The sequence below is a fragment of the Caloenas nicobarica genome, chromosome 3 (assembly GCF_036013445.1).
Source record: "Caloenas nicobarica isolate bCalNic1 chromosome 3, bCalNic1.hap1, whole genome shotgun sequence".
In the NCBI taxonomy this organism is placed as follows: Eukaryota; Metazoa; Chordata; class Aves; order Columbiformes; family Columbidae; genus Caloenas; species Caloenas nicobarica.
Window position 1 is genome coordinate 115,150,903 of NC_088247.1, and position 20,533 is coordinate 115,171,435.

General features: G+C 41.4%; 1 protein-coding gene across 5 annotated transcripts in view; it reads right to left on the reverse strand.

Annotated features, from left to right (window-relative positions):
- MACROD2 (mono-ADP ribosylhydrolase 2) overlaps window positions 1–20,533 on the reverse strand; it is an 857,870-nt gene that overhangs the window by 283,025 nt on the left and 554,312 nt on the right. For all 5 annotated transcript variants that reach the window (XM_065632892.1, XM_065632891.1, XM_065632889.1 and 2 more), the window contains exon 7: window positions 1,389–1,419. In XM_065632892.1, coding sequence (XP_065488964.1) covers window positions 1,389–1,419 — 31 coding nt within the window. The remainder of the gene's footprint in view (window positions 1–1,388; window positions 1,420–20,533) is intronic.

The window sequence follows — 20,533 nt, forward strand, 5'->3', positions numbered from 1 at the left end:
CCAATTCTAAAATAAAACGAACTATTATTATTTGTACATTCCGCTTACTAGTTATTTCCATACACTTACACCATGTCTTGCCTGGTTCTGTAAACTAATAACAAAAATGCATCTGTGGTAAGATTTAAAGATCAAATGTTAAGCCAAAGAGTCCAGAAATAAAAAGCAGAGCTCCCCTCGAATTTCAAGAGGTGGACCTGAACTGAGGACCAAGGCAGAGCTTTAGCTGAAACCTGATTCACCTGCAGTGACTTCCAGTGTTTGTGGAAACGGCATCTGCATGTTCTTCTGCAATAATGAAAGCGCAGTTCGCACAGAAAAGGATAGAGCGCCCAAAGTAATTCAGATTCTACCTTCTGAAGCCTAAGTCAGATTTACAATCATCAAGCAATTTTAAATAAGAGCACCTTGAAAAAGAAGACACAAGTCTAAATACTGTCACTTTTTTTCTCTTCCATCTGTAGTATCTGATTAGTCAAAACTCAAATTAACTAAAAGTTACTCTATGTTCTTTTCATGCAGCAGCAGCTATGTCATACTACGGTATTTTTTTAATTTATTGCTGCTTAGCTTGTTTCTCCAGACCCCCTAAATTGTACAAGTAATCCAACCTACTACCATTTGTATGCATTTACTTAGCCTAAATGAAAGAAAAATCAGCCTATGTTATTTTTAAAAGAAAAAACATTTTTTCCAACTTGCATGTCTTCTCATAAATTTCTCCAAATATTTTTTCTAAATATCGAACAGCTTGTCTCTTTCTTCCTTCAAATATCATGCCCACTTCCTTCCACAATGTCAACCAAAAACCAGCTGACTTAGCAATGGATTTTCTTAAGATTACAAACAAAGCAAGTGACAAACTTTCATAATAACCATTTCCTCTCCAAGTTCTTCAGGCAGTATTAATTTGCATTTAAATTAATTAAACTTAAAACGTGGAAGCACATCTCAAGAGAGCTAAGACTATTTCATGTTATTCTAACACGTTTGCTTGAGGAAAACATACTCTTCCCCCAGTCTTGGGCATTGAGGAGTCTTGCTTGCTAGCCTTCTGGATGGAAAATTTTGCCAAAAACCTTATTTTTCCCTGTTGAAGCCACAGGAGTGTGTTTAAGAGTTACCGGAGCTGCAGAAATGCAATCGTAGTTACGGGTCTCAATTCACGGGCCGATGGTTGCACCAAGGGCTGCACAACAGCATCACATCTATCAGCACATGGGTATCTAGTCCTGGTCAACTGCTTGGTGTCCGTTATTTAACACGGTATAAATAGATTCGCAAGCCAAAATGATTGACGAGACATCTGATATGAAATATCGCTGTTTAAAACAGTAATAATGGGAAAAACCGAGTAAGCAATAAGTGACATCTAAGGTCTTACTTACCATAAATTCCTGTTGAAATACAGGGAAATGCCTGTAAAACAAATAAAAGAAATAAAAAAAGAAAAAAGTGAGATTTCTGTTTGCCAAAATTTTTATCAAAACCAAAGGCATCAAAACCAAATGCCTGTTTTTCAACACCCAGAGATTACATGTTGTAGCCTTCATTGTTACGGCATTCAATTCACGGGCATTTTCATGCCATTACATGAAACATATTCCATATGTTTTCCTTGTTGCCATGTTAATAAAGCTGCATTCTTTTTCTCATCTTGAGCTATGAGCAACACTTGAACCCAGAATCATTATTAAAACTGCCTTTTGAGCTAAAAATTATTACCATGAGCTAAAAATTAACACCATAAGGTAGTACAGTAGGAAAAAAAAAAGGTCATGTTCTCTGGATAGAGTTAGACAATGTTTCTTCAGTAGTAAAATAACCTTGGCGAGCTTAAACCCTGCCCTGCCCTCCCCTGCTTCTTTGCCATGCCCTTGTTCACTGTAATCTCATCTTTTTTTTTCTTTTCAGAGCCTTTCATTTTTAACCTCAGCTCTTTCAGACATGTGGTTTGCAGTGTGACTCAACACAGCTGTACTGGTACAAGTGGAAGGCTGGCAAATGGTGCGGGAGAGGAGCTGGAAAGCGCCGGGTGAAAAGAAAGGGCACGTTTTTGGGTCAGCTTGGACACCAAAGGAAAAGCAACATGCAACAAAAGATGGTTATAGACACCGTGCCAGGAAAAAAACCACGACAATTTACGTTCCTCCGAGCTGTACGCGTAGTCTAGAGATTTGCATTTCCGTGAGCCAGAGTCGGTTTTCCACCAGGAGAAACCAAAGCTGCACGTGGTTTCACAAGAGAGACAATTTTCTTTGTGTGCAGTTGATATGCGATATCACCTTTGCCTCTCACCTCTGCACTGACAGCAAACACAGCTCAAAGGTACCAGAGCACCTGGGAGCAAAGTCTCAAATATCCACCCTCGGGCTCCCCTCCAGATCCCCTGGCGATGAGTCATCATACAAAAGAAAGGAATTCTTCTTTACTTAATCACACAGGAAAACATTATTCAAAGCTAATGCTTGCTTTATATTTAACCAGGGAATTAATTAGGGAATGGTGATTAAGAAAGGAGAGGTCTAATGGAAAAATATATCCTCCCCTCCCCTCTGAAAACACTTAAGTAAAATAAAGTGGGGGAGAATTATAGTCTCGTTCCTTCTCACAACTGCTACAACTCACATCCTGAAAAATACTTAGCTTTGTAGTTTGTACCCAATAAATCACAACGAATCAGCTCTTTAAGGAAACGAGGAACGGAGTAGGGAGGGGGGAAAAAAAAAAAAAAGGAACAAAACCCAACCAACATACACGGTAACAGAGCTCAGGCTGAGGTGGCACGAGATGCTCCAGCAATAAGAGACGGGCATAAAAGATCATTTTTGTCCCATTTAGCAACAGATTTTAAAATTCCCCACTGTTGAAGTTTCACATGTTAAGAGATAATTGCTCCAAACAAGTGTTCGGTTTTCCATTCTTTTCCACAACTTGAGTTACAGCACATGATTTAGATGCTCTTATCGGCCAGAGGGAACAAGTAACAGAGTATTCAAGGTTCCTTCTCTCACCTGCCTCACAACTTTGGGCAAGAGAAACAGTCCTGCGGCACCTCTGAAATCCCATCAATCCTGCAGCTCCTTGGGCAACACCGCATGGTGCCCATGGGCAGCAGAACCACCAGCAAGGACTCTGGATCGCCGCCCACCTGGGGGACCACGGGCTGGGGAGGTTCTGCAGCCCCCGGGCAGCCCAAGAGCACCATGTGCCGGCTCCCCCCACGTCGCTGCAGATTTAGCGCCTGCACAAAGCAAAGGGTATCCAGGCTGACACAGCGTCCAAGCAAGATGCATCTACTGAAAGCCTTGACAGCCATCTCAAAGGGATCTACGAGACCGGCTGCTGCACCATGGGACAGGCCCTGCAAACACCACCGAGACCTCGCACGGCAGCTGGGGCGCTGGAGCCGAGGGCCCGAAGGAAAACCTGCAGGCTCCAGGGGACCAGGCTTGCTTTTCAGCTTTGCTCAGGGAAGAGAAGATGAGACAACCGCATCTTCAGCACTGCACGTCAGATGCTTGTCACGTTCGTTCATCTTCATTCGCAGAATACACTGCTCTGAGGCTGTTTAGCAAGCTTTAGCTAGCAATTTATCTGTTGTGCCTGTTTCTTAATACCTACTTTAAAATTACTGTGTAGACACATCATAATCATTATCTTGCTTTCAGTTTCTGTCATGTACCTGAAACATATCTGAACGGAGCTACAGGAGTGTGTAAAATCCCATCAAGCTCCTTCCGAACACTGGTCTGTGCCGTAACTTAGATGAGCTCCGCCGTCTCCCCTCATTCAGAGACGATCACAGCAGATGTAATTTCGTAAAATGTGACAGTGCTTTTATTCATTCAAGGAAGGTCCATGCCTGAGATCACATATCAACTGTGTTTCTTCTTGGCTCCTAGGGAGACAATTTAGTCTCGATGTCAGGTTGAAATTACTGGCGGAGCAGTAATGGGGAACTCACAGCATGGATTATCAACATACTACAATATCTGGCTTATGGACAAAAGATGTTAAGGTTTCTAACCTTTTCTGTGTATAATATCTTAATTATATATATGATTTCAATAAAAAATTCAATTTCACAGTAGGACACATTCATTCCTATTTCCACAATAAAACGTTTCTCATCTTAGTTTGTTGCCAGCATCTACTATTGACTAACCTTTAAATTCTTTGCTACTGAAGTAGCGTGTTTTTTTTTTTTTTACTTCGGGACTAATAAGAAATGCTACCCTGACAGCACTCAAAACAGACACAGCTCCGGAGTAGAATACAAGTAATAAAAGCAAGAGCTTCCCACTACGCTGCTGCCATCATCTAGAGAAAAAGACCAAATTAAATCAGCTGTGTGAATACTGTAAGTGATTTAATTCCTGTAGGAGAGGATGTGGGCAACTCACTCAGCCTCTGGTACTTTTTAATCTAATGTTTCTTCACAAAGGCTACAGCAGCAGTGCTAATTAGGATGAAACGTAATGCAGTTCCATGAGGAAAATTTACAATAGTCACCATGTGGAGGCCAAGTTGGACTCTAAGACATTTCAATAAGAGAGACCTGAGTATTTAAATACTTAAGGGCTTGTCTACAACAAGGGGTTCTAGTTCACACTGAGCTGCGGTGTATTAACTGTTATACATTAGATGAATACAATTGCTATGTCTACATGACCAGATACCTCCTACTGCAGTCCTAATAACTGCTACCACAGAGCAAGGACTTTCTTCAAAGTGTGTGCTCAGCATTCTGCACCAGCATCCCAGCGTCGTTTCTGCCACAACCAAGCCCCGTTCAAGGTAAGTACTTTTCTTCCAGCAGATAATACAGCAGACAAAAATAACACCAAACACAAATTTGAGCTTTCTCTGATTTCACTGCGTCACCTCAAGAGAGCAGACTGACCCTTTTCTTTGAGAGCCATTCCTTCATGCAGCTTTCATCACTGAATCTTCAGGAACTCATGAACTTTTTAAAAAGTCTTTATTTTTACTAAAATTGCAAGTGGAAGCTCCTGAACTGTTTGCCTCTATCTCTTTGACATTGTAGGGAGTTACCCATCCCCAGCCTCTCTTTCTGACCTGCCTCTTATTTGCCAGCAATTGGGACGCTGCCCCGGGTCTCGGCTTTGAGTACTGCATTTTCCATAGCGGTCAAGAAAACGATACGCAGTCACTTTATGGATCAAAACAAATTAACTCGCCTACCACTTTGAAAGACTGTCCCTGCAGCACCTTAGCAGCATTAATGAATTGCAGAAGCACTAACGCCCAGGCTAAAGGAAGACCCAAAGCTCCAAAACCTCTCCGCGTCAGGCAGGCAGATGCTGGAAGTCTTGCATCAACAGGAGGAGAACAACCCACTCCTGCCACTCATGGACCTGGCCCAAAACTCAGCCAAACCATGCTCATGAGTTGCCTCATTTTCTTGTTTTTAAAGTCGGACCTAAGCTTTTGTTTTCCATCTTCATTTATACCACAATATTGCGGGAAGATGAGTTCTCCCGTGCAGTAAGCAACCTTGTCTTAAAAATAGTACAGTAAGCGCCTCGGTGAGATTGTTTGTTTTAGGGTTGGTGATTGCCTCATGAACTGAAGTGGCAGATGAGTGGGCAGAGAGAAAATTGCTTCTTTAAGAGCAGCCCAGACAACGCTGCTCTGCTGCGATTCATGGGGGTGAATGCCAGAGGGACTCTGCAGAGGTAAAGCAGAGGGTTACAAGTTAAAGCTACCTACAAGGTAAAGTGCCTCTGCTGGGTAAAGTTAAAGTATAATACAGAAATTTTCACACCTTAAGTTCCCACGTATGTTTTCAAAAAGTTTACTGTAATGCAAATATATATTTGTAATAACTTTGTAGAACATCAGGGATTAACAACGTTCTGGTTTCCTTGTCCAGGAACTACCTCTATGACTTGTCATGTCCACCTTAAAAAAAACCCCAAAAAACCAACTTTATCACCTAAAGCCTAAGCTTTCTGCCACAAAAACAAACAAAAAACCCACAACAAACATGTTTAGATAGCAAGCTACGAATATCTTTTAATATGCAACACCAAAAAGCTGTGGCACGTACATCACGGCATTACAAAGTGCTCTTATCAAGACTGTGGCACAACAGTATGAAAACTAAGTATCAGCTAAACCACAAAGTAAACTGATTTAAATGTTATCAATTGTTTGAATAATTTATTTTCACAACAAGATTTTATTGTTTGAATCTAATGGGCGGTGAAGAGGTGTGGAGGAGAACATAGTGGTGTACATTTATGGTTTGGAACTTGTGGTCAAGGTGCTACAAAGGCAGGGAACATACAGGACCTCAGCCACGAAATGGGAAGATGGGAGAGAGCTCGGCGTAGTTTGACATAAGGTGTTTTTCACTTCCCTTGTTCGGCTGGGAATGTGCATTTTGTAGTCCTTACCCCACCCTAGGTGTTGCTGACATTTGGAGGTGAATTATGGTTGTCAAGCTGGAATATGGAACAGCAGAGAAGGTACGGTCCTGGCTGAACTTTGAGAAAACCTTTCAATTGTTTTAGTGGCAGCAAATGACATTTAATCATCGGTTGCATACGCTGCAGACCCTTGTAATCGTTATTTTTTTATGTACAAGCAGAGGGATTCAAAACTGGAAACCCTTCAAGATCATCCATGCCCACCCTGGGAGCCGGTGCACACAAACCTAACGCCGGGTGCCCCCAGCAGCACCGCTTACCCGCCGCGTCCCAATCCCCACAGCACTTCGGTACAGGATCATAGAATCATTTTGGTTGGAAGAGACCCTCAGGATCATCGAGTCCAACCATGACCTGACTCTGGCACTAAACCATGTCGCTTAGAACCTCATCTGCGCATCTTTTAAACCCCTCCAGGGATGGTGACTCCACCACTTCCCCGGGCAGCCTGTTCCAATGCCTGACAGCCCTTTCCACGAAGACATTTTTCCTAATATCCAATCTGAACCTTCCCTGGTGCAACTTGAGGCCATTTCCTCTCGTCCTATCACTTATTACTTGGGAGAAGAGACCAACCCCCTCCATGCCACAACCTCCTTTCAGGTAGCTGTAGATCGTTGTATGGCATTAACGCCCAGTACTCCCATCCTCCTTTTTTAGTCTATTATCTCCATTGGCTCTTGTGCTACACAGCCACAAACAGTGCTCTCATCCTCCTGTTGAGCTCAAGGCAGGCAGAGGGAGGTAAGTGCATTAACTAACGAGTTACCACCAGGAGAAGTAGCAAATTACTGTTCCTTGCCCCTTGCTGTTAGTCTGCCCTAACTTAATGTCTGTGAGCCTAAACAGTTTGAACACAGTTATAGCACCATTTCGCAGTGTGTATCAACTAACTTCAGTATCAGCGATGCTGACACTCCTTGTTCATCAGCCAAAACTCCTAAAAAAATTGGGTGCCTTAGATGCTTTTCGAAACAACACGCCCTATAACATCACCTAACTCTAAAAAGCACAACGAACCTATAAACTTTAACTTCTTAAGCTGCACAAAATATTGACAGGGTACATACATACATATTTAAGATATTGGTAACACCAAACATTCAGAGCCAAGTTTCACTGCTTTTACTACATCAAACTTATAAAACAAACCATTTCATAAACCACTAACTATAACACTATCCTGTTGCCTTTTTAAAATCCTTATACTGCTATTTGGAAGGAAAATAAAATAAAAACTTCTGTTATTTCCCCGTCAATTTCCCAACCTAAATTCTGTATTTGTCATCACTCTCAATTGTAATTTAATGAACAACAAATGTTGCAAGTAACTATCATTCAAAGAAGCCTTATTAATAGAAAACCCTAGTGCAATTCTCTGTATCAAAAATGAAGAGAAAAAATAAATGGAAGAACTGAATATGAGAATGTTTAAACTCTATTTTCACCACAGAACGTATTAGCATGTTGATTAATCTATCTTTAAAGAATACAAAAGTAATTATTGCTTCAAAAATGAGTCCCTTGAATACAGCAGATCCCACACAAACCTTGAGGCATCCAGACCAGCTTCCTCATCCACACACAACATGAGCTACAACATCCAGTGGTTCAGCGCGGTCGGAAACACCGGGCGTGCGAGTGCCAAAAAAAGCTGGGGGGAATTTTCTGGTAAAAACATCAGCGTTTGGCTGGTTTACATGCCTAAAAGTTTACATGCGAGCTATGTGAGAGTTCTTGAATGATGTTGATAGCTGACAAAATGCTGGTCAAGCAGTTGAAGTTCAGGCTCAGACCCAATGTGAGACATTCTTTCTATACCGTGGCTCAAGACTTTTCTATGCGCCTTCATTTACAAAAATGCAAGTTAATATTGCACAATCGAAGGACAAGTGGTTTAGAAAAAAATATACACAGCAGTTACTCAACTAAAAAGAAACATCTAATGATTATCGAGAGGACCTGTTGCAAAGCTGCTGAAAGCTGATCGAAGGACTCCTATTTAAAAAAGAAAAAAAAAAAAAAAAAAAAGCAACAAGTCCGTAGAGAACTTCATCACAACTCGGAAAACACAGAAAACCAAAACAAATGTGTGTCAGTTTTTTACAGGATCGCCCCAAGTCTTCTCTGCTGGTTACACTTAAAGACTGTTCCAGATAAATATTTACCATAAAGACTGTGGGTTTTCTTTAAGTCTGTTTATTTATATAAAAGGGCAGTTACTGAAAGAGGCCACCTGAGAGGTTAAAAGGGCCAGAAGAACATCGTTAATATTTCCTGTTAACCAAACTCAACAGATCAAGGGGCTGTGGGGGATTCTCTTCCTCTGATGATGTCGTTGCCACAAAAGCGACAATGTCCTCATTGTCAAATCGCATGTCTCACTTCACACGACGAGTGACAATTTTGTTCGATTTTTACTAAAATAATTAAAAACTTCAGCCAAAGAACATTCACTCAGCAATGAGAATGTGGAAAAAAAATATTGAGGAATCACTACCAAGATTTAGAAATTATTTTTAGCAGCTGTGTATTCTAACTTTATATGAATTTAAAATAGATTTTTGAAGACACTGAAAACAGCTGCTACAATGAACTATGCAAGACAGCAGAGCATTGTAGTATGGAATTAACTTTAAAAGATTCACTACTTGAGGAATCTCACCCAATTTGTATTTTAAAACGTCCAAATTTATTATCTTCCAGTAATTAAAAGTAATAGCTCGATTAACTGCCTAGATAAAGACCTGGACTGAAAGCTGGTCAAATAATTTATTTGATTTCCCCAAGTATAAACTCAGTTGTGGGGTGGGGGTTGTCTGTTTTTCCTCTAAACTGCCCATTTGTAGTTAGAATGAAAGGTTAAAGGGGAACTATGGACTAACAGTTTGGCACACATTTTAAAAAAATCATAAACCGCTCCTATTTAGAAATCCTCAGAAATTAATTTGTATGTTTTAAACAGCTGCAGAATAGCTGAGGTTGGCAAGCACTAGAGATTGCCCAGTCTAACCCCCTGGCTCAAAGCTGGTCACCCAGGACCATGGCCGGTCAGGCTGGAGCATCTCCAAGGATGGAGACCCCACAGCCTCTGCGGACAACCTGTTCTGCTGTTTGACCAACCCGAGAGTAAATAAGTGACTTCTTATGTTTAAATGGAATTTCCTCTCGTTCAGTTTGTACCTGTCGTCTCTTGTCCACTGAGGTGCTCATGTTTACTCCCACTTATCAGGCATTTATACACATGGAAAACATCTTTCGCTGGGCCGCCTTCTGGCTGAACAGTCTCTCAGCATCTCCCTTTGTGAAATACAGCCCGAGCCCTTCGTCATCTTCATGGACCTTCTCTGGAGTCACTTCAGTGTGTCCATGTCTCCCTTGTCCTGGGGAGCCCGGAGCTGAGTAGAGCGGAAGGATCATCTCCCTTGACCTGCTGGCAATGGTCTTCCTCACGCGGCCCAGGAGGCTGGTGGCCCTCTTCTCCTCAAGGATGCGTTGCTGGCTCAGGGTCAGCTTGTTGCCCACTGGGACCCCCCAGGACGACCTCTGTTTTCCATCTGGTCGCTCCCAAGCATGTACTTACGCATGGGGCCTATTCCTTGCCAGCGGCAGGACTTTCCATTTCCCTCTGCTGAACTTCATGAGGTCCCCTCTGTCTGACTCTCCAGCCTGTCAGGGCACCTCTGAAAGGCAGCGCGACCGTCTGGTGTATCAGCTGCTCCTCCCAGCTTTGGATTGTCTGAAAACTCCCTGGGGTGCTTTCTTCCCCATCATCTAAGTCACTAATGAAGATCTTTAAAAGTATCGGCCCCACTATGGGTCCCTGGGGTTCACTACCAGTGACTGGCCCCCAGCCGGACCTTGTGCCACTGACCACAACCCCTTATTCCCAGTAGCACAGACAGTTTTCAGTCTACCTCACACACAGCAAAAAACTAGAGAGAGAAACATAACAATTGGGTTTATAAGACAGCATCTGCCTAGGATGTTGAGAAGCCATTGCAGTTGAAACACCAATTAATGCAGCAAAAGCACAGATGATGAGGAAAGAATAAAACACCAAATGAGAACCTAGAACGGATTTTTTTTTTTCCTTTCTACACCAACCCATGCCAAAACAGGCTTGAAATGAATGATGAACTGATTTTGAACCACATCTGTTATGCGCTTTTAGCCTCAGTAGAGAAAAGTTGTGACCTTCCTTTGTGCCAAAGAGCAAGAAACTAACCCCCCCTTGGCTTTTCCAAAAAGAGAACAGGACATTCACCTACACGCCCCATATTGCATCAGCCTCTCGGCACCGCAGAGCATGAAGCGGTGCTACGTTTGCCTCTGGAGTCCCTGAACTACCAGTATCTAATTGTTTTGTGAAGAGCTTGAACAGGCAACTTCTTTCACAAGAGCACCACAGGTAGAGCCCTTATTACTTTTTAAAATGAAGGATGTTGCCTATTTTCAGAAGACTAATAATACTGTTTAATCATCCTTCAAAGAAGAAAACAAGCCTGTTGTATTAAGGGATTCCAATCCTTTAGCCTCAGAGGCCACCTTCACAGAGGTGGTTGGGCATCTCACCCCCACCACCATATTTCTACTCACAAGATCCTGCAGGATCCACTGACCTCATCTTCTGTGGGTATTGCTAAGAGGAAAGAGAAGATCCAGCTTCCTCTCACTTAAGCCATTTTGAGGCTGGACTTCTGGTCTAAGGTTCTCTCTACATTTAATAAAGAGGGCAATTCAGCTGATTCTGGTCAAATGAATGGCACTCATGGGGAACTGCTGACTACAGAGTGAAGCTAGATACCTAAGCTAAATTTAGGTGAAACAAATCTCTCCCTGAGCACAAGAAATCATACATGTTTGCCAGAAAGCACATTCAGGAACTCTCGTTCTCTTGAGTCCTAACCACAGGAATATTCTTTCCATGGATTCAGTACAAAATCACTTCTAATAAAAAATGATGGGCCACACTTCTCCAGCTTCATGAGATCATCTACGGTGTGATGGCAAAAAAGAACCTAAAACAGTCCAGGAAAAGGTCTGCCTGGCGCAATCCTGCCTCAGACAGAAATACTCGCATGCCAGCGCTGAGCAGGCACCTCCAGGCCAGCAAACACACTCTGTTTCACAAAAGGGCTAATTAAGAACCACACAACATCCCCAGTCTTGGGCACTGGTCTCATTTCCAGCAGAGCAGCTGTGAAAATCAGATCTGCTGGCCACAGCGCAGGCTCCTGGTAGCCCAGGGTCATTTCCACCCCAGGGGGTACAAATGCTGAGACATCCACTGAGCTCAGAAGACACAGATATTATTATTATTATTATTATTATTGCAAGCCTGGCCTGAGCCCACGCAGGCTGGTAGGAGAGGACATACCTAATGCAGCATTAGCATCTCCAGCATACAGATTGTTACACTTACTAACATATTCTTAACAAGCTCAAATTTAGTGTCTAGGGCCCTGATCCACATCTACAGATCGATACTACCTTTACGTTTATAACAGTATCAAATTAAAAGGAAGAAGAACCCACAAGACTATATTAATACGAAAACATTTGAAAGGAAATGTTCGGCAACAAGGAGTTGGACTCGATCCTTGTGGGTCCCTCCCACCTCAGGACATTCTGTGATTCTAAGAGCATTTGCTGACTGCTTCATCCTTAACACTAGGTTAGCCTGTCCTTACTGCTTCACCTAAACCAACACACCCAAAGAAACACTGCTGCACCTTTTACTGTGGTCTGATTCAGATTTGAGCCATCCTTGCAAGAAAAAGCCATTAAATGACATCAATGTAGTATTGAGATAATTCTCTGACAACTAAGAATAATGTGGTAAATTAAGGGCAGATGGAGGTTGAGGCTTTCCTCTAAATGTCCTTAATTTTGTAGGTTTTAGACATACCGTCTCCTGAACCTTGGTGCAATTTTAGTTTTATCATTTGTGATATTTATAGCTCCCATTTATATAAGTAATACGTAATTTTAATGCAGGTCTAATAGCTCCAACTGCCATTGACACAGATTGTAAAATGAAAAAGGGAGGATACCTTGTTGAATAAGAGGCTATTTTCTTTCCTTCCTGCCACCTTAGCTGCTGCGACAGAGCGGGTTAATGTCTTATTTGGATTCCAACCTTGTCAACACATCAAAGATCCTCCCAGGTGAAGAGGAGCAGGGCTGTGCAATTGATCTCCCCTCACCTGTAACGTCTGTGTCGCTCTGGTCCAGGGTGAGTGACTGAAATGCGTGTTTCTTTTTGAGAGAGGTAAGGGAGCTGCTGATTGCCTTGAAGAAGTACATGATGATGAAAGGTATGAGACAGGAGTAGACCTTGGGAAATGTCAAGGGAGATCACAGTCAAAATTGCCTTCTTTAGCTAGAATAAATAACAGCAGTTGTGGATTACGCGACTGTAATTCTGTTGAGGAGGGCTGGTAACATAAATCACGATAAAGGGAACTTGAGACTCTTTTTAAAGACCAAGGAGATTATTTGTATTGTTTAAATTATTTTCTACTGTTTCCAGGCACAGTCTCTACAGATGTTTCCATGGCTATCGTGAACCCCCTCAATGCAGTATTTTTCCCCTCCCTATTTATTCTCTGCTGTCACCCCAGCTGTAGCTTTTTCCTTTCCGTCCCTCCACCCCGCCCCAGGTGACAGATTGCTGCCATCCACCCCGTCCGGAATTCACTGCTTTCATCATTGCTTCCCTTACAGCTGTGGCACATCTGCTTTCAGATCCACTTCACGGTTTTTCCTAAGGCCCTTCTTTGCTCCCAGCGTCACTGGAGCCCGTGCAAGAAGAGCAGCAGCTACAGCAACCTCATCACCATCTGTGCCTTGATTTGGAGCCATCGCAGGCAGCAAGAAAACCTCGACTTCAACCGCAACCCAAATCCTATTTCTACTATTTTTTCCACTTTCAAACGGCGGTCGAATGACACAAACAAGTTAAGCTGCACCGGTATTGCCAAAAACGGGTCAACAACTCTGGATGCCTCATTCCTGGTACAGTGAGGCTGGTTCAGAAAACAGAAAACAACACGCTACCTGAAAAAAGATTTTGGAAAAATCAGTGGTAATGTGCTCAGTGGGGTACTCAGAAAATTAGAAGTCCCGAAGAAAGGCCAGTCCAGGTTTACAGGTTTAGACACGTTTCCATATTCTGAGTAACCCCAACAGCGTTTCTACCAAGCTGAATGAATCTGCATAATGCTTCACTTGGCATCAGCAAACGCGTCAAGATACGTCTCAATAAAACTTCGATGTCAATGCAAGAAAGGTCAACATGTAAGTTGGGAAAAAAAAAGGTATTTTCTCTAATATCTTCAAGCTTTCATTCTCTTACATACATTTATTCTTTCAATGGGTGCTGCTGCAAAAATAAAAGTTTAATGATTTTAAATGGAAGTGTGACTTTAGTCTTCTGTGTCCTCCTGTTTAATATAATGATCCAGACACATTTTTGTATTAGATTCAAGTAACACTTAATGCCTTGTCGAATTCTTCCAATTTTCAAATGTTTTGAATGTAAATAACTGGTACGTATATTTTTAAAATAGAATCATAGAATCATTTTGGTTGGAAGAGACCCTCCAGATCATTGAGTCAAACTATAACCATAAAAGCAGCAAAACTGGAGAAAAGGCATTAAGTTTTTTTTTTTTTTTTAATTTTTAGAATATGTATTTCCCAAATGAAGAGAACTGCACAGAAAAATCAAAATGGAACAGAAAAATATAGCTATTGCTTTGATTTTCCTGTCTTTTCTGGTTGAGTTGCCCCCTGATGCCCTTCTTCATTTTTTAAAAAAGCATATTGAGATCCTTGTGCTATTGCTTTGAATTTTTTTTTTTTTTAAAGGCAAGACAGACATGAAAAGGTCTAAACCAGAGACACATTATTATTCAAGAAACACTAAAAGGAACAACCACTTGCATTACTAATACTTTATCATTCATGCAAACCATTTAGCGTGAGAGACAAAAGCAGGATATATATATCTAAACAGCTATGTATGCCAAATAGATATCAGTTCTGGAGAACAAATATAGCATACAAAGGGAGGAGAAGGGAGCGGGGGGGGAAATAAAGAAAAAAACCCACTAAAACCACTAAAAAACCCACCAAAAGCAGTGAGGAAAATGAATGAAATTAAGAACTTGCATCTGTGGACAGTAAAGTTTTAAGACACTGGTTTTACGACTTCTTGTTTTCAAATACTTTTAAGAGAATTAAGAAATAAGTGAAATGTTGTGTACCATGTGCTACAGTAAGGACTGTATAAAAGAAAAAGGCAAATGTTTGCGTTAAGGCCCCAGTTCATCTTTCTGTCTTTTCTCCAAGCTCCCATTGATTTCAGCGAGAGTTCAGCACATCCAGCGACTCCAAGACAGGGCTCGAATTTCTGTGTTTTCAGACCGATGCAAAGGCATTAACACAGAGAAATTTCTGCTTGTGCTAATGCGATCTGTATGGCCAACGATACTTGTTTTTCTTCCTGAGCATATTCCCCTGGTTCCTGTTCTTTTGAGATCTGCTTCAACAGAACACTTCTGTCTTGCATTAAAATACAGTTATGAAATTCATAACTAAACAGTGCTTCAAACCATATTGTTTAATCTATGACTTTTCCTCTGACAAGTGTGAAAACGTGTGCAATATGACAGAAGGTTTGCTACAGTAATTGCATGTTGTGATTGAATGATAGAGTAACAACCGCGGAAATAACTGTCTTGCCGAAATTGCTGCAGAAGGTAAGTTGCTCCTGTACAGTTTTAACTTATGCACCATCTGTTTTGCCAGTCCTTTAAATGTTCCTTTAACTAGAAAAGGGATTTTATTGTTCGCATAGGCATTGCCACACTTCCTCTGACCTTTTTGCACATTTTACTTCGGAAGGAATGTCTCTTGGTCCCTCTGGGTCTCCCTCCCCTCCAGCCTTGCTCTCCCCACCTGAGACTCATCCATCCGCCACCCACATCTGACAGACCTACCAGCCATGGTTTTTAAATTGTTGCCAGGTCAGCCAGCAAAGAGAAGATTATACATATATATAGGCAAAATGTGGAGGTCCTTCTGCATATTTTTCCAGTAGATGGAGACACATCCACAAAGTGTTTATTTCCCTAAAAGCCAACTTTATTAACCCATCGGTTCAAGAATAAAGTAATATTCCAAAATTACTACTATAGTCAAGACTTATCCAGTTGTGAGAGAAGAAATATGTTTGGATAAAAATCACATTGTAGAGTTGAATTAAAATGCTAAATCATTTGTAATATAGCACTAAGAAACACTACATTAAACTTAACAGATTATCAAGACTCTAATTCTATATTTAAAAAAAAAAAACAAACCAACAAACAGCGGAAGTTAAAAAAAGTTGAACAAAAAACCTCTTGAGCTAAAGTGTATGCATTGTCCCCTTTACACATCTGCAAAACCCTATGATGAAATAACCAACACTATAAAACTGTGTTGTTATTACAGTGTGGCACGCAGTGACGTTACATTACACTACAACAATGAGAACTACGGATCCTTCGAATCAGACTTGCAGGTAGACAAAAAAGAAAAATAGGGGATATCAATGAAACCAGCATGTTGCAAGTTCAAAACAAACAAAAGGAGATGTTTCTTCACATAAAGCAGAGTGGATGCCAAACAAAAGAGAAAAGTCTATGGGAGCCGAAAATCAATATTAGAAATTCACCTAAGAAAAAGTCAATGAGGGAGTTAAAGCATGAAGATAGAATCTGTGGATCATAAAAAGTCCCTGAGCAGTGAAAAGCCAGGGCTGGGAAAGTGTTCGGAAAACTGCTATTAAATCCTTGCCCTGTCCTCACTTCTCACTGAGCATCAGGTCTTGGCCATAGCAAAGGCAGGACACTGAATGAGACACCTGGTCTGACCCAGCGTGGACGTTCATCCAGTCTTCGACAAATTTTCTACTTAAGTATCAAGAAAATTATGGATGAGGTGGCAAGAGGAGAGGGGTTTTTTTGCAGGCTAAAATCTGTGAAAATAACAAATTGCGTCAGAACAGTAACTCCCAACTAGCAGGAGAACCATGAAAACAGCAAACAGCACAGGTGGATCATGGGCTGATGGCCGGCTCAGACGTATGCAGCCCATGGAGCTGTTGACGTACCATCAAGAGCCGAGGAGAAAGGCACACGTTGATGGACACCAGCCAGTGCTCGCTGCACTCTCCCTCCCCAGTGACACGAGCCTCTTCCTACTCAGCGAACATCTTCTCGTCCTTTACCAGGAACTTCACAGAGTCACCAAAGGTTAGAACCAGCCTAAAAGGGACCTATATGAAAGGCACGGGACTGTTGCGCTCTCTTTTTACCAAGGGGAAGGAAAGTCTCCATCACACGGAAGCAGCCCACGAGCCTCCTCTGCCCTGCCTGAGACACAGGTGTTTGGAGATCAAGTCTTTCATCCTGATTTTGGCCATGGATGTTCTTTTGAGCAACCCTCACCTGTGAAGAACACATCAGGCAGGGAGTTTACTGCACAACACGCTCCTGCTCTCCTATGGCATGAATGCATCACTCCAGTCAATGGTAAAAAGGACTACGGACCCTCCTTATCCTTGCTGGATTTGCCTCCAGCCCCAACCTTTGAAGGTCCCTTCCAACCCAAACTATTCCATTATTCTATGATCCTCTCTTCCCCTGTGAAGATTTTGTCTCTCTGGTCTTCACTGCTTCTTCCCAACGTGCTGCTGTGGGAGGCTTTAGGAAGGACTTCATCCCTGATCAGTGAACAGCTCTCCGAATCAGAAAAGGAAAGTACTACATCACCTTAACATCATTAGTGTCCTCTTGCTTTATGACAAAATAAACATGAGGAAGAGGCGTGTTTTAGACTCTCCTTTCATGAACATATTAAATACACCATTTGTCATAACATTTTAAGTATCTGACAGATCTTTACTACTCCTGCTATATCCTTTTTTTCTATAGCTCAGTGTCCCACCTGATAGCAGCATTCACATCATTCACCCTCCTAAACAAAAAATATCATTCCTGGCCACGTCTTAAGAGCTAAGAACTTTATTTCCCTTTCCAGCCAGCACTATTTTCAAGAAGTCATCCAAAATCACTTTCAGAAAATTTTTCCCCAAGGAGTTACAACTAATTAAGAACCCATCCGTGTTTTAGGCCATTTACATTATTCCATTGTGGATTTTGCAATTTTTATCTAAAGTCTTTGGAGTTTATATAATGTCAGTCATTCTGAGTCACCAGCAAATTACAGCCCTCTTTAGTGCATCGCTGGAAACGCTGTTAAATATATGGAGCAAAACTGGTCATGAGACCGCCCTCCCTTAATACTACTGTTAACCTCTTTCATCAGGAGAATGGATTTTTTTAAAAAATTCTTTGTATTAATTTATCATCTGCTAATCGATTTTTAATCTATAACTTCTAAAGACTATTAACTTCTGTCTCAGGATTTTTTTTTTTTTTCTGCCTATTGTCAATAAACGCTGCTTATTTTCTCAGCAACACCTGGCTACGAAAAGGAGATTGTCACTGCCGTACCAACCTTTCCTAGTCTAGTTGGTGCCAGAAAGCAAGCACGAGACTATCTCTGGGGCCACCTGTCAATACAGTGCAGACTTCCATCCTTAGGTTCCGTGAAGGGGAGCACACACTGCCCAGGACACACAGGGAGAGCTGGGCAAAAATAGTATGTGCCCGTAGAAGCGAACAGAAAAGAGGGAGGCAAATACACCCAACATTTCAGTCAAGTTTGGACCTGTTCTAAATAAGAGAAACAGTTTGAACACTACATGTAATCAAGCAGTGGTCCCTGACCGTACCACAAGTGAGGCACCAAGGTGTCTCATTTCTCTCCTTCCAAATATTCCTTACAACTTTTATTTTTTTACATCAGCGTTTAAAAAACTTGACAAAACATAACCTGGTGTTACAATGAGCCTGCTTCAAATCATGACAGCCAACACCAGCTCTTCAGTGGGCTCCTGGTCTTTAAGCAGAGCTCTTAAATACACCAGCAATAAAAAAGCATCAGCTGTGACTGATTTGGTCTCTTGAACTGCTGGGATCAGTAAAGACAACCCATAAATTCTTTATGGACTAAAAATGCAGAACATTAAAATATACAGATTAAGCTAAACCCACTTTAATATAATTCAGGATTTTGGCTGCCACTTCACCCATAATTAACATCAACGCTAATACGTTTTACTGTATTAGAACAAGTATAGCCATAAGTCTTGCATTATGGTATGGAACAGAAAGCAGCCAACTCCATAATGCGACTCAGAAAGACCATATGTTATCTGGCAAATCGTAGTCACTTCTATGTCCATCCTGCAGCTGCAACACTCCCTGGTGAGGTCCCGAGCCCCGAGAGCTCCCAGGACGTGGCTGTGCCATCGTTCAGGATACTGAAGCATTGGTTACATGGCACCTGTAACAAATAATCATTTACAGAAAAGCCCTGTCTGCGAACTGTAATATTATGCCCGTTTACAGAAAACTGGGGAATGATAGAGGGTTGAAAAGGAAAGCCCATGAGGACACCAGTCTTGCTCTAAGGACACTACTCAGATCAAAGAGATTCAGAGAACATTTGGCTGCAATCGCAGACACCATAAACCATAAATTCACCCAGTATTTTATTTTAATGCAAAAACTCCAAGAACAAACAAGTAACAAACCTACTTCATACAACACTAGCATGTGCCTCCTGCGCAATGATTTTACTTGCTACACGTGTGGACAAATAAGAGGAGAAGGGTGAAAAGGGTCCATCCCTACCTCAAACTTTTTTTAGGAAATTCCCAGAAAGCAATAGAGATTCCTGTATTAGAAATGCATAAGGGAAAAGATTGTTTCAAGTTTTACTTGCTTCCTTGTGAAACTTCAGTAGGAGCTACATAATTTATTTTTTAACTATTATAAACATTTATACTCTAAAAACATCATCAATTATTGTGAAATTCTACAACCCGGAGTGTATTTGATACTTTCAAGAACTTGCGAATCACACCGAACGTGCCGCTTGCTACGTTACGCTTTGACCATCTCGCTCCTGCTGACACACAAATCCAGCTGAACCAGTGCACTGCGCAACTGAAGTCAGCAGAATTCTTTACGATCATGGTTATTCCAGAACAGTTTGAACTGTTTGGTAAGATTTGTTGGGGTTTTGGGGGTTTCTTGTTTTGCTTGTTTGCTTTTTTGGTTTGTTTGGGTTTTTTGGATGTGTGTTTTGGTTTTTTTTCCCCCCACATGCTGGTTACACAAAGAACGAGCCTCAAAGACTTGTGCCTAAACTCTTCCGACACAGCGCTGCAAACTCTCCTGTGCAGTTATAAAGCACCTTTAAAGACACATGAGCATTTGCTGTGTCACCAATTTCCATGAAAAAAAAAAAAACAACACAAGCTCTTACTAAGGTAATTAATAGCTTCTCCTGATCATTTAATTTTTAAGTCGATTAAATCCAAAAAGCAATGGGCAAAACCAACAGTTCCACTGTTTTTCCTTGTCGTCGTGAATTAACTACTCCCAAAAAAGACAGATGATGTCCATTAGCACAGATTTAGTAGACAGTTACATACAAAACTAAACTTTTTCCTCAGCATCATCTCTAATTTCCGAATCTAACGATGGAAATAATTTTACTGCCAATTCAAGTTACAGCACAACTTCTATGTCCTTCTGTTGCAAAATAATTCACCTCACTTCATGAAGGGCAGAAAGGTCCATTCTTTTATATTTCATGCCCAAAAAAGACAACACTTACCTACTCTGTTTCTAATTACTGAGATGCAAAAGGAAACTAGTAAATAAATAAATTTTATTCCACAAAAAAAAGCTGATAGATGATAATGTTCACCACAACGTAGATGCTGCCCTTTGCCATGAAATCCATATGTAATGGCCTAAATCCCAGATGGAGACTATTAATTTCTCTGAGAAACACAGTGTAAACTGATCAAGTTTTGTCATCGCGAACTAGAAAGACTCTTTGCCCTAAAAAAATAACAGGAGTGTACATTCCCTTCCACAATT